Below are 15,780 nucleotides of genomic sequence, written 5' to 3' on the forward strand. Positions count from 1 at the left end.
CTGAGAGAATTCCTAGCACTATAGAAAATGCTTTTCCGTCCCTGCAGTAAACGGAAACAAGCCAGACTGCCTCTAGGTTTTAGTTGTTGGTTTTAACGATAAGCTGTGAATAGACAACTGCCTGAGAAACAGCCTTGCTACATAATAAACTATGAATAAACAGACTTTAACATAAAAGTGAAACCATCTACCACTGAGTTAAAACCACCAAGTTTTAGAGACAGGCATAGTCATCACTGTGATTTACAACATTGCTCAAACTTTGGAAGCCATATGTGAAAATAAAAGCAATCATTACTATATCATATTTTACATTTTCAGCTCCAGTGTGGGCCATGAACTGTGGGAAGGAAAGGAGGAGAGAGGAGGATTCAGGTACGTGCAGTGAGTTTCAACCCTGGCTGCATATTAAATTCACCTGGGATGTTTTAAAACCATGCTATGTCCAGGTCCCCCAGATTAAATCAGAGTTTCTGGGGTGGGAGTGGGAGGGAGTGGACACTGGCGTTTTATTTTTTAAATCTTCCAAGTGATTCAAATGGGCAGCCACGATGAAGAACAACTAAGCTACTGTTGGTGTCCTTCTTCTCCACCTGACACAAATTTAGAGGCACATGTGACCCTATTTATGCTACTCCCAAACTCCCTCTCTCCCCCTGCAATGGACTAAATGTCTGTATCCTCACAAATTCATATGTTGAAATCCTAACCGCCCCCACCACAATGTGATGGTCTTTGGAGGTGGGGCCTTTGGGTGATTAGGTCATGAGGGTGGAGCCCTCATGAATGGGATAAGTGTCCTTATGAGAAGAGGCCAGAGAGTTACCTAGCTCTCCTTCCATCATGTGAGGACACAAGGAGAAGACAGCAGTCTGCAACCAAGAAGAGGGCCCTCAGCAGACCCGACCATGCTAGCACCCTCATCTCTGCCTTCCAGCCTCCAGGACTGTGCGAAATAAATATGTGTTGTTTCTAATCCACCCAGTCTATGGTATTCTGTTATAGCAGCTGAACAGGCTAAAGCACACACACACACCATGACTTTTTTCTACTTGTGGAGGAAAATATTTAACCCAGGGCTCAAGAAGCAACCGGGGATTGTGGGAAGAAAGCTGAGCCACGAGGAAGCTCACCACAGGATAACTGGGCAGGATGGGGGGGGGGGGGGCTAACATTTGACACTCCTGGTGAGGCAAGAGCCACGTGGCACCAGCAACGGGGCGGTGGGGGTGGGGGGACTAATAAAGTCCCCACTTCCAGGTCACCATCTGAGAGGAAAGGGAGACTGGGCAGCCAAGAACCATCTTTGCAATAATAAAGTCTCCCTTTCCTCCCCAGAGAAGACTTGCTTCCTAACCAGGTTGACACAGATAGTGTCTCCCTGTTGGGCAGGTTTGCTAGCGGTCCCCGTACACGATTCCGAGTTTCCTAAGCTTAGTACTTCTCAGCTGCGACAAAGATCCACTGTGTGCTCAGCATCTACCTGCACTTGCTCCCATGACCCACCGGCCACGTTCTTCCTTGGAACTCAGGGGGTGGAGGGGCAAGGGGAACTGTGGCCACATGAAGCCCATGCTGCCTGCTGTGTCGTGGGTATAAAGGTTTCTTTGTTTTCTTACCAGCTGGGTTTATGAAGTGTGGTGAGACAGCCCTGCAGCTACACCGCACTTAGGGATTGCTTGATCACTTGATTTAATAGTAGCAATCTGTGATTATATTTTCTTTTGTGTGTGATGTTTTCCTGGAGGTAATCGTTAACCTCTTTTATTATTTGCAGTGTTCTAGGCATTTGGGATACATTTAAAAAAATATCTTTGCAAAATCAAAAATTATCTCTCAAGCCAATACTACATTCCTAACAATTTCTCCTTCTAGACTCCCATGTCATCTTTGTTTTAGTTTTCCAGTCTTTTATGAATTTTATTACTATAAAGTACTGCAAACCTCCTTTAAGAAAATGCAGTACACATGAAGATGTTTAAGCACCTAGGTATGCGCTTCTGTGAACCTTAACGGGGGAAAGATGTAACATAGGATTCCCAAGGAATACAAAATATGAATACGATAAAACTTGAATAATATAAATGAAATGCTTACAGCTAGGAGGACTAACTCAGTTTGCTTGGAACTTTCTCGGGTTTCACACTGAAGGTTCTGCTTCCCAGGAACCTCCTTAGTCTCGGGCAAATTGGCACGGTCAGTCCCTCTCCTTATGCCGTGCAGGGCCCTGTGCCTAGAGTGTCACATGTGTGAGCTGGTGGAATTGTCGCCCTTTGACAGATGGTAAATGCCCATTTCACAGACAGAGAGTCTGAAGGTTAGCAAGATTCATAACTTGGTCAAAAATATCAGAGCTATGAGGAGCTAGTATTTAAATGCCAACAGCCTGACTCCAGAAACCAAACTCTGGGCTGTAGCACAGCAAAATGATCATGGAAGAAATGACAAGACAGCATGAGGTTAATTTACAAACAAGCATTGTGGATCCAGAAATGTGGAAGAGCGCTATGGTCTGGAGAGGAGCTTCTAGGAGTGGGGAGGACCCGACCTGAAGTCGGAAGAGTCAGCATCAACCATGCACTCCTGCCAGTGGGGCAGAAAGGAGTTAGAGGGAGGGAAAGAAGAAAGAAAGAGGTTTAATGGGGAGATATGCAAAGCAGGCTTCTTATGCTCACAGGGGCAACTCTAGTTGTCACTGACTTTTCTGTGGTAAACTCGGGGGTACAAACCCCACAAAAAGTTTCTGTGTCTGTGGTTGATGAGGTGTGCCAGGACATCCCTGGAAGGAATTATAGTGAGAACAATTCATTCACTTTTGGAAAAGCAAGCTCAAATCACAGACAGTAGCATCACTTCTGAAGCAACGGCTTTTAGATTTCTTCCAAGGGTCATTTTGGCATCTGATAAGTCTCTGGAGTGTGTGTGTGTGTCCGCACACGTGTTTAACCTTTGCTTCTTCTTCCCATTGCCAATACTATCCTACGTTACCTAGGGCGCTTGTCATTCAGTCACCTCATCCTGCATGAATAATTTCAGGTCTATGTTCAAATCACGTCTCCTAGTATGAATCAACCACTTTCCCCCTGAGCAGCAAAGACCCCCATCATGACACCACCGAACAATTTTCAAGGTCATTCTGTAGAAACTGCCTGAAAAATGTCACTCTCTTGAGTCATCAGCAGCATAGTGACAAGCTCTACTCCCACAGACATTCCAAGAATCTAGCGAAAATACAATTAAGTCCAGGAAACTATTTAACTATTTTCTTCCCTAAACTTAAATGATAGACTTATAATGTTGCTTCAATCAAATATAAGTTGGCTATTTAAAGATTCCTAATTACCTGTTAACCGCAAAAGGAAACATATATAGGTTATGTACTTTTTAGAACCATGCATACATACATTACATTTCACCATTTCATTTATATATTTGGCTTAGTTGTCTCAAGCAAGAACTTCTAAAATATTGTTTTGGGACTCTGCAATTCCTAAATGTTGAAAAAGACACAAAGTTAGTTATATTTTAAATTATCTTCCAGTTACACTTAATTACTCTCGAAAGCCCAGAAAAGCAGTACGTTTTGATTTCAAAGCTGTTTTTTCTCTAGAAAACGTAAGTCTGTGGATGTTCTCTGACAGAACCGAGCTAAGACGTAATGTGGTTTGAATAGAAATAGAGCACTTTGGATTGAAGAATGCCTGCTACTTTGCTTCAGAATAATCTAGCCAATTTACTCCTACATTTAGATTTGAATTTCAACTTGTGTAGTTTTTTTCTCAGATTTATTTCTAATTTTTAGCTATCAAAGCCAGAATAAACTCCCCAACTTGTAACCGTAACCCAACCGTAAATACGAGCAGGTCTGTCACTGATGGAAAAGGAAATAATTTCTGCCCCAGATTAGAGAGTCTTTAGTAATATTCTCATGGCACAAAATCCATATGGCATGTATCTGTGTCTACAGGCAGACGTACACGATCCCTCAAAACAAGTCGGAAGGGCTTCCCTGGTGGCGCAGTGGTTGAGAGTCCGCCTGCCGATGCAGGGGACGCGGGTTCGTGCCCCGGCCCAGGAAGATCCCACATGCCGTGGAGCGGCTGGGCCCGTGAGCCATGGCCGCTGAGCCTGCGCGTCCGGAGCCTGTGCTCTGCAACGGGAGAGGCCACAGCAGTGAGAGGCCCGCGTACCGCAAAAAAAAACAAGTCAAAAAAGAAAATAAAGTAATGTACAGTGTGGATATGTATGTGGTTTCCTGACAAGAACTATATAATTTGGGGCAGTTCTCTGATAAGATGAAAGCAATAGGATAGCAGGTAGATGGGGACGCTGTTTCCATTTAGGTAAGCCATACCACCGAGACTAGCTTTTACACACAAATTATGCCATGACTGAAAAGTCAGCTCATAGCAAATCCCAATTTTCCCCAGTGACCACTACTGCTGATATTGTGTAAATCAATCTTGTACAGCAAGATTCATCATCATTCAAGTACAGTGAAAGAAAATCTCATTACACTATTGAAGAGGTAACTCCGTAAATACTTGTTGGATCGATATACATAATATATTCTCAAAGACTTAAAACTGGACTATGCATTAAGTTTATTCTCGCACTAATCAATTCAGATACTGACCCTTAAGGAATACCATCAATCCACAAGGAGTTCTTGAATAGTTTTACATTAGACTCCCCTAGCGATAACCCACACTAAGTATCGCATCTAGACATGTCTCAGTATTGATTACGTTTGTGAATGAGCAGGTATATTTTCTTCAACCAATGAACATTTATGAAACTGACTCAATGTGTTCCTGACATGATTTGAAGATAGGGAAATGTGGGGAAATGAGTGTTAAAGGATTGTCTGGCTTTCCCAGAGCCCAAGCTCTAAGTTCAAGGTGAGTGGCAGGGACTGGTGAAATAGGCAGGTATGAAGAGTCACAGTCAGGTAGGGAGGTGAGCAACGGGGTCATTGTGATCAAAGGCACACAAGTGTAAGGACGTTGAAACAGGGTCTAGGAAAGAGCTTGACAGAGAGACTAGTAAACAATAAGTTCGGTACACATGGGCCAGGTATATGGCATAAGATAAAGATCAAGAACCAGAATGTCTGAGAAATGCAGCATGGACAGATCAGGAAGATTTGGGGGGAGGGAGATCAGACAATAAGAAATAGGAAGTCTGGTCACAAGAGAAACAGCAGTGACAACGAGCCCAGGCAACAGGAGCTAATGAGCAAAGGAAAGGCAGAAACTCGATACATCGCCCAGCTGTATCAGCCCGTGGACATCTTAAGTAGTTCCTGTAAAGTCAGGATCCAACCCTCATGACCTGCTAGCCTGGGGCTTGGGGCGGGAGGATGTGGGCACCTAGATGAAATAGGAAGTTGGGGGAGAACAGGGAAATTCGTGACTACAAAGATAACATTAAGACTTGACTGTTTAATGTGTAAGACAGAAATGTAAATATACGTACACTCAGTCTAGTATCCAACTTGGACACCAATTTTGATCCATAAAAAACAAAAACTACCATTTCCATTTTCATTGCCAATGTTTAACAGTACCTAATAATAAATAATAAACAAAATAAGAAATAAAAATCCAAGAATACCTATTCGCTCCTTTACATGTACGCCACTTACGATTTATAAAGCTCTTCCAAAGTTTACTCATTTGACACATATGCTATAGCCACATTTATATCCTTCCCTTCTCTTTTTCCCAATCAGCTCAGCTTCACAGGAAATATATTTTTAAAGTTTTATTGTTTGCTACTTTAAGTGTCAGATGGTTCTCCTTCAGACACATATGGAACCCTTTGATTTAATTTTGGCAAATCAATGAAAGACACATGTGCATCTTGGAACAAGTGCTATTCATTAGTATTTGATCCTTTCCCCAACTTCACACTCAGAAAAGGAAACTTATGACGTTTCTTTCATTCCAAGTCTATTGATACTAGGAATATGAGCTTCTCTAAGGACTTCAAATTCAGTCAGTCCTGAACCTTTTTCTTGGGGGAGTAACAGAACTAACTAAAAGTTTCTAACAATTTACATTGTGTGCTTTTTTTCTAGGCTAGATGTACTGCCTAGATGGCTAAATATAATTGTCATATTCTACTAACTGGATTTCATATTATAAAGGAATCATTTGTTTTCCTATAGATTAGTTTTAATCACAGAAATTTTGTATTTCAATCATCAACTCCTTAAATCTTCCTAAACTTAGATGAAGATACTAAACCATCACTTTTTTGACAGATGCTAGCAAACGTCTCAAACTTCGATCGGAAATAACAGTCAAATATAGAAGGGAAATAATACAACTGGGATTCTCGTACTGAATGTATTTTATTTACAGAAGTCAGGCTGGGAAGGAGTTGGATCTTTTTCAAGGGATTGGGGGTTGTCAATCAGTAATCAGAAAATGGAATTAGTGGCGAATATAGAATTACTGGATAGTTTATTTCAAATGATGGCAAAGAGTTTAAAATTTGGAGTGTATTTTCTTGTAGGTTGTTCTGGTTATCTAATTTTAAAATTGAAAATCACTGAAAGCCAATAACATGAACTTGGGACAGAATGGCGTCTATAAATCATAAGACATAGATTTTCAATGGCAAAGGAGAATCAACAGAAAAATTAATGTGAATACTGGGCAAAGGATGATGACTTTATGGACACCTGTCATATTAAAAGAGATTTGGAAACAGTGCTGGTTGGATACAATCCATCCCTTTCAAAATATATTAGTAGTTTATTATTGTGCCTGCGTTTAACGTTTCTGTTCCCAGTTTCATCGCAAATTCGGCTTTTAATGACAGCTATTGCCCTTAGGAGCTTAAGGCAGATCCTAGCGGTCTTCGCAGAGCCTAGGAGAGCGATGGCTTGCTTTTACTCTTGACTGAGCACCCGCAGTCCTGTGCCAGGCTCTGGAAGGAAAGCCACATGGCACATTCTATTCTCTATCTCCATGGAGTTCACGATTGAACAATAAACTAGAGTACACTGAGACAGAAGCCATGAAAGGTATGAATTTCAGAATTCTGATGGGCACTTCCACTCTATTGAGTCCCTACTGAGGACAGATGTCCTCAATAAACAAACAAAACACTGAGATAGAAGTATTTATATGAGAACGGAAGTGTTAACGTAGGAATAATTTACTGATTTCTTGGTTATGAAAGGTAATTAGCTGACTCAGGTTTTGTAATAAACACAGGTCACAATGTTACATTCTGGTGATAATCCACCATGACTGTTTTTTAAAAAGTTATAGTAAGGATTATTATTGCACTGTTACTCTCAGGTCAAAGTAACTTTAATTAGACACTAATAAATTAAAGACTGATGCCAAGTTTTAGTGAGTTAACACATGCAACAAAGCTGTTTCTTTATATTTCAGATCAGATTTAATTTGAATATGTTTATATATTTAACAATATTTACTGAGTGTCTAATACAAGTACTGTTCTAGGTGCTAGATATAGAATAGAGAACCAAGCATGCCGAAGGAGTCTGTTCTAACAGAGTTGACATTCTGGGGGAAACATAGACACTACACAAACTAATTAATACATAATGAAATGTCAGGTAGTAAAAAAGAGTTATGAATCCTACTCAGAAGTAGGATTGCTGGAACATATCTGGAACATTTTGGAGAACCTCCATACTGTTTTCCATAGTGGCTGCACCGTTCTACATCCCCACCAACAGTGCGTGAGAGTTCCAATTTCTCCACTTCGTCACCAACTCTTATCTTTTTTTGGTTTTGGTAATAGCCATCCTAACAGATGAGGTGATATCTCATTTGATCTTGAAGAGATCTGCATTTCGCTGATCTCTAAGAGACATCTGTAGTCCCTTGTTCACTGCAGCCAGACGTGCATGCAACCCAAATGACTACTGGCAGGTGAATGGAAAAAGAAAATGTGGTATACACACACAATGGATTATTATCCAGCCTTAAAAAAGAAGGAAATCGTGCCATTTGCAACAACATGGATGAACCTACAGGACATTATACTAAGCAAATAGAAGGGCAAATACTGCATGATTCTACTTATATGAGGTACCTAAAACAGTCAAACTCATAGAGCAAAGAATAGAATGGCAGTTGCTAAAGGCTGGGGGTTTAAAATGCTCTTTCCTTATTTTTACTGTTAGGTATTTTCTATTTTCTTTCCACTCTTGGAAGAGGCAACTTTCTTTCTCTTTCACCAAACCTGTACCTCACCTACTTTCCAACACCTCTTTCAATACTTACTTCCCAGGCTTCCCTGGTGGTGCAGGGGCTCAAGATATGCCAAAACACACCAGGTTTCCAATGTGCTGTGTTCTCTCTCATATGCTACCTCTCTTCCTAAAACACTTCTTTCCCATTTCTCTGCCTGGCTAATTCTAACTCTTTATATTACTCTATCATAATGCCTTCCTGAGCACAATGGATTTATGTATCTGGTTCACCCACTAGAATGCAAGTTCTCTGAAAACAATAAGTATATTTTTTGTTGTTGTTGCTTCCAGCATCTCACACATATGGGAAATAATGGATAAATGTTTGGTGAATAAACAGATGGAGTTATGGGTGTTTACCAGGGCTACTGGCTACCTAATTGGTGCACTGCCCTCTTGTCATGCCTATGGACAACAACTGAGAGTTCCAGGATGTACTGAAGCATCTCTTGCAATCTAACCTCTTTTGAGGACATATTACATGGGATGGGGTGCTATAAGCACAGCACAGCTGGGGCTGGCTAGAACTCAGAAACTTGTTTTCCACCAGTTAAGGCAGGACTAGGTCATACCAATAAGATTCTTTCACAGCAAAATGGAAAAGTTCACAAGGTTGGAACACTGACAATGTCTGCTTTGAAAAGTGCATCTGGTTTTCCTCCCCATCACACCCCCAGCCACTTTACGCTCCAGAGGAAAACAGAAACACATAAAATACCTGAAGCAAAACTGAACCCAAGTTCAAACTGAGAAGGGTAAATATTGGGTGAGATGGCAAACACATGAGAATACCAGTGATACAAAACACTGTGAATTAAGGAAAACCAAAGGAATACAAAGCAGTACCAGAAGGCAAATACATGTTACTGGTAAGAGACCTAAAGACAAACACAGAGATCAAAGAAAACCTCACAGTGAAATAAGCAGAAACCATCAGGATTGTTTCCACTCAAGGAACTGTGTGTCAAGTGAAAATAAGTTAACCTAATCTAATACCAAAAGTCAATAAAGGTAATTTCAAATAATACTATGCAAGAATCAAAACAAAATTAGATGAAATTGAAATAAAAGCCTCCTTTATTGAATCGAAGTAACACAGTAGATATGGAAAATGCAAACCCTTTGGTAATGTAATACCTCAGATAGTAGACCCAAAACTAAAGAAAGCCCAAAATAATCACGTAAGACAATGAAAATATTCAGCAATCAAAGCAAGATGGGAAAACATCATGAGAAATGCATAACTAAAACAATGATAAAAATGTAAAGGAGAAGGCTTTTATGTTAATGCTCATGAAAACCAAATGTGAATGATGAAAACTCTGTACTTCTGCCTCAAGGAAATGAGCTGATTGTTTAACCCTTTGTCCTAACAAGCTACATTTCCTGTAACTCAGAAAAAAGGACCCTGAAACTATGACTCTCATAACTGCCCAGCCATTTAATTCAAAAAGTAGAACAGGTCACCTTCAGGACATAAACACATTCTCATACATAGAAAGAAGAGAAAGAAAAAGGAGTTTATTTAATTTATGGCACTTAGCTTAGGAAATGTAAAGTATCTTAGAATAGAAAAGCTACTTGTTCTACATCCTTCTTGTTACAGATGTGGAATCCGAGCTCGATAAGGTTAGGTGACCGCCTGAGAACCCAGACCAAGCAGTCGGAGAGCAGGATGGTCTCTTGCCCCCACACAGTGTCCTGTCCACCACGGGACCGCGCTGCCACACACGTCATCTCAAAGGCGGGAAGACAGCCCAACATTAAAGGACACCTTTCTAGGACATAACACATTTTATCATATAAAATTCCAATCTAAATTTAAAGAAATCAATAAAATCTGGAAAAAAGGGCTCCCCTGGTGGCACAGTGGTTAAGAATCCGCCTGCCAATGCAGGCGACATGGGTTCGAGCCCTGGTCCAGGAAGATCCCACATGCCGCGAAGCAATGAAGCCCGTGCGCCACAACTGCTGAGCCTGCGCTCTAGAGTCTGAGAGCCACAACTACTGAACCCACGCACCTAGAGCCCGTGCTCCGCAACAAGAGAAGCCACCGCAATGAGACGCCCATGCACCACAACAAAGAGTGGCCCCTGCTCGCCGCAACTAGAGAAAGCCCGCACGCAGCAAAGAAGACCCAATGCAGCCAAAAATAAATAAATAAAGTAAATACATTTTTAAAAATCATATTGAAAAGCTATTAATGAGATTTAAAAAAATTGTAAGAAAAAAGATGGCATCTCTCAATACGAACATTACCTGTTTTTCTTCATCTTACCACTAACAAGTATTGTTCTAAAATTCTTTCCAATTTCTAGAATAGTATTTAAATAAATGCATATGATTAACTAAGGACAGTAAAGGTTTTCATCAAACAGCTGTCATCGCCATAAAAGTTTCCTCCTTCTATGGAGTCACTCAGCACCTCATTATCAGGGCCCAGTGTAATACACATTTCAAAGGGGACCCCAAATTTCAAAGCAACCAAGACATCATGGATACTACTTCTTTGCCTCCCGACCAGAAAAGAAAATACCCTGGGAATGTTTCCACTTTAGGGGTTTTTTGTTCAGCTATGCTTTAATGTCATTGAAACATATCAAAACATCATCAAAACAAAAATGGAAGAATTTTCTTGAAAGGCTTCCACAATAGAATTTTAATTTTTAAAAAAACTCACATGTATTTGTATATTAAGTTCTAATTTTTAAGATATTAACTTTTGTACACCTACAATTATTACAATGTATTACAATAATACAATGTTGTATGTCAATTATATTTCAATTGGTTTAAAAAGTGAAGTGGCATGAGTGGAAAAAAATACTACTTTGACCACTTCATTCATTCACCAAATATTTGCTGAGTGCTTACTCCAAGAGCTGGAGATAGAGTAGTATACAAAATAGTCAACATCCCAGCCGTTGTGGGGCGTCTAGCCCAGTGAGGCAGAGGCAGACAAGCAGACAAACAAACAAATACATATTTCAGGTGTCAAGTGCTATGAAGGAAGAGAAGCCAGACAGAAGGGGAAGGGGTGCTGTCTTCTCTCTGGTAGTCAGAGAGGGTCTCTCTGATGAAGCGACATCTGAGCAGAAACATGAAGCAAAACGGATCCAGGCAAGCACATGCCTTGGGTGTGGCAGGAGGGCGAGTGTTCCAAGCAGGGGGAACAGCAGATGTGAAGGCCCGGGGTGGGTGCTTCCTTGGAAGATGTGAGTAAAGCAGGGAGACCAGGATGGCGGGAGTGGACGAGTCTACCGAAAAAGGAAGCAAATGGTTCAGCGCGGCAGGCAGGGCTCGTATCAGGTGCAGGCCCTGTAGGGTAACGGTAAGGATTTGGGATATACTCCGAATGAAATGGTAGCAAAAGAATGACATGATCTAACTTGTGTTTCAAAGAGATGCTCTGGTTGCCACGTGGAGAACAGACCAGGGCAGAGGGTTGGTGGCTCAGGGTGGCAAGAGCAGAAGCAGAAAACTAGTCTGGAAGCTTCTGTGATGACCCGAGGGAGAGAGGGCAGTAGCTGAAAACAAGCGGCGAGGGCAGAGGTGGGCACAAGGGGTCAGATTCTGGATATCTTTTTCCCGGGAGAGCTGACAAGATTTGCTAATGGTTTGGATGTGGATGGGAGTAAAAGACAAGTGTGGAGGATGATTCCTAAGAGTCTGAAGTCCGTATCTGGAAAGCTGCAGGTGCTACTTAGCAAGCTGGGAAGCCTGGAAAAGCAGCAGATGTTGTGGGGAAGGTGGGAAGGTGGTTTTGGACTTACTAGGTTAGATGCGTCACTGATCATTTGAATACAGACAGACATAAAGTACCGATCAGTAGAATGTGATGTGCTTGACTTAAGATGAATAGAATTCGGAGCATATTCCCAGGTATTCTAAAATCTTTTTGAATTAACTCAGATACCCTGTGGGTACGCCACCACTCGTGTTAATGTTATAAAACTTATTGGTGCATCTTTACTTTTGCTTCATACCTCAATATCTAGTTTCCAAAATTGGAAATGTCACCGAACACAGGCCTTGTTAACAGGTAACTGAGAAATGACAGGTTATAAATGCCTCCGAGGAGTCAGCTTTTCTTACAAGGCATTATTTAAGCTACTGAGACACTCCTTCCTGTCAAAAAATCTCCCCCTACCACCTTCATGGAGTCTGAAATTCCTCCACTTCAAAAAATATAATCATTCCCTCTTAACCATGCGTTACTCTTCCCCAAATTCTTGTATAAGTGCAAGAATATTTATGTGTACTTTCTTTTAATGGAGACTTTTCTTATGCAGTTTGGCATAGCGTAGGGTCCTCTTGCTAGAAATACTTAGGAAGAAAAGGAGTAGCGGCTTGAGAGGAGAAGGGGCAGATAAACCAACAGCAGTAGGTTTTTAGAATGCAGCCTTAGAGGAGCCAGTGGAATTGGAGACGCGCGAACCTGGCGTGGAAGGAGCTGGGGAACCTGCCAGAGGGGTCTCAAATTCTCCTTCTCTGCATAGATTAATCCAAGACCTGATCACGGACACAGGTGATGACTTCTGCATTTAACTGCAGTGCAGCTTCCTCCTGTGGACTCTGACTGCCTGCTCGATGCCTCCATTTGAATGACTCTGACGCACCACTTCTGTGCTCTGTTCTCTCAAGGAGAAACATTATTTTCCCAAAGCCCCCTTGGCCTAGTTAACTTCCATTTAGCATTCACATCTCAGCTCAAATCTTCCTTCCCTGGGGAAGGCTTCCTTGACATTGAAGCCAGATGGAGTCGCCCCCCCGCTTTGTGGCCCCCATGGCCTCCCCTCAGAGCACTTACTCAGTCCATAATTATATATTACTTGGGTAAGTATCTGCTCAATGTCAGGGTCCCCCGCCCCAGACTCCAAGCGCCTTAGAGCAGATGCATATCTCTGCTGCTCAATGCTGTATGCATTGCCAGATCCGAGCTCTTGGCTGGTGTACAAAGAGCACTCAAACATTTGGTGAATAAATGAATGAATGCCTTGTTTGTGTGTACAGACGTGAAGTAAAAGGGTCCCTGACGAAGCAAACACTAAGGTGCGTCGCATTTGCGAGAGACATCAGCTCCAGTACACTGAACTGAGTAAAGTTAAATAAGGTTGATCGAAATTTGTTCTCGTATTTGCTTTGGGTTTTATTTATCTCATCAGGCATCAACATTATTCTGTACCTCTAGAGCCACTGAAGGGAGAAATCAACAACCCTAAGTCCAAAAAAAAAAAGTTACTGAATCCTTTGTTAGATAAGCGGACACGTGTCTGTAGTAGTTGCCAGAGGTTGGGGGGTGCGGGAGGTAGGGAGAGATTGGTAAAAGGGTACAAATTTTCGGCTATACAGTGAATAAGGTCCAAGGATCTAAAGAATAACACAGTGACTATAGTTGATAACACTGTATTGTATAGATGAAATTTGCTGACAGAGTAGAACTCAAGTGTTCTTGCCAAAAAAAAAAGAAAAAAAAGAAGAAAAAAGATAAATCCGTGAGGTAATGGATGCGTTAATTAACTAGGTGGGGGGACATCTTTTCACAACGTACACATATATCAAACCACCACGATGTACACTTTAAATATCTTACAATTTTATATGTCAATTATACCTCAACAAATCTGAAATTTAAGAAAAGAAAGACTTTTCTACCAAGGTAGGGCCAGTCTGAATGTATAATTTAAGACGTTTTGACTATAACTGATTTTATTCTCATAGGTGCTTTCCTATGAATGCAAAAAACAATTACTCAATTACAAGACATTTCATAGTTTCATCAGGTCCTCAGTCCCATTACGTTTTCCCCCAAGATGTTAAACTGCTCAACTTCAAAATCTCCTGCCTCAGGGATTTCAGCCCTATGGACTTCAGCTGAAAAGGAAATTCCGTTTTCCTTTTGTTCTTCTGTGCTCACTACTCTCTCCCTCCCCATGTCACTAAACCGCAGCTATACCTCAGTCTCAACCTTTAACAACAGCTTTATCAGAAGGAGTAGTTAACATCCAAAACAATTTCAACTACCAGTTTCTAGACCTAACCCACCAGCTTGGATGCAGAAAACAGGAGAAGGTAGAGGAAAAGTATGCTTATATAAAATACAGAGAAGATTATTAACAATCAACGGTATTTTCCATTGAAAAAAATCTCATATCCCAAGTACATACCCCATTTCTTTTTGGCAAGATCTAACTCTGTCTGCAGCTATATATCAATATTCAAACACACAAATTCATAGCAACCTCTTAGCCACTCAAATATAACCGTAAGATTGATTTTCCTTAATGGAAATCAGATACAAACTCCGTAGAACTCAAGTTTCCACTCTGGCTGTGTATATCCATCACATACAACTCCTGTGAAACAAACTCATGTAGCAGATCCCAAGACGCTGTTGTCATTAAAGATCCATTTGTAGCAAAAACAGTGAAGTAAGACAGGAAAAACAAACATGCAAAAATGCAAATTAGTAGTTAAAAGAAGACTCAACTTTCTAAACATAATTTAAAACGTTCAGATACACCCAGGCCAAACGCTTGCGCAAAAGTGACAAATTTGTTAAAGACACGCTTGTGGCACATTAAAAAAAATTTCTTAGAGTGGTTAACGTCTGATACCTCCTTCATCAGACGGTCTTGTTACCTCACTGCAGCACGAAAAGCTAGGGTAAATCTCGGATATTTCTGATTTGTCATCTCCCAGACCTGTACCAAAAGTACTGCTCGAATGAGATCGAGACCGTTGTCTCCTATAATGATTCGCCTTTTCTATATTGGAGGGAAAATATTCATACTTGTGATTAAGTGACTTGAAGAACAAAGGAAACAAAAAAATTACTTAAAAATTTAACAAGGAAGAAAAATAATCCCTTATTAAATTACAATCCAAAAGCTCAGGTATTAGAAATTCTAGTCACCTGTTCCCAAACTTCAGCACACATTGCATCAACTATATAAATGACTTAATGATCATTTATACTCATTTTTTGTCTAAATTTTAAAGGAGAGATGAGGGATGGGAAATTGACAAGAACTAAGAAAACACTGGCAAACTAGTAAACTTCTATCAAACAAAAGGTTTGGTTATAAATAATTCTTTTCAAATATCACCAAGGATACAGCATTTGTTGCCTTTATTTTTGGAAAATTAAATACAATTTGGCTGATTATGTGGATCAAATTAACTATACAAATATTAGAATCGCTACTTTGCCTTGGGCTTTCAATTTTGTTAATGTCAGCAATTAAACGTGGAGTTAGAAATCAGGGGGCAGAGCAAGACCTAAATGATATATCTATTTATATTTTTAAAATACCTGCATAACTGTCAAATCTTCGGTTTGCTAAATGTGGTCTGAAAGTCTGAAAGGTCAACCCATGCTATCACTATACCCAAACATCCAAACCATTTGGGTTTTGCTTTTAATTGTAAACATGCAGTCTAAGTTAAAAGTCAAATAGACTTCCTAGGTAAACTACAGATTTTGCATTTTCTAAAGACCCAGAGATAAATTTTAAGGATACTATTTTAAGACATTT

The 15,780-nt window shown here is 40.6% G+C and overlaps 1 protein-coding gene across 3 annotated transcripts in view; it reads right to left on the reverse strand.

Annotated features, from left to right (window-relative positions):
* Window positions 1-15,780, reverse strand: part of NEBL (nebulette) — a 339,842-nt gene that overhangs the window by 13,334 nt on the left and 310,728 nt on the right. Inside the window, exon 26 of one of the 3 annotated variants that reach the window (XM_065872789.1) lies at window positions 14,860-15,009. The exons of the other annotated variants lie outside the window; for them this stretch is intronic. Within the exon in view, the coding sequence (XP_065728861.1) occupies window positions 14,860-15,009 (150 nt within the window). The remainder of the gene's footprint in view (window positions 1-14,859; window positions 15,010-15,780) is intronic. 3 annotated transcript variants of the gene reach the window in all.

Source organism: Phocoena phocoena, chromosome 2, assembly GCF_963924675.1.
Source record: "Phocoena phocoena chromosome 2, mPhoPho1.1, whole genome shotgun sequence".
NCBI classification, from domain to species: domain Eukaryota; kingdom Metazoa; phylum Chordata; class Mammalia; order Artiodactyla; family Phocoenidae; genus Phocoena; species Phocoena phocoena.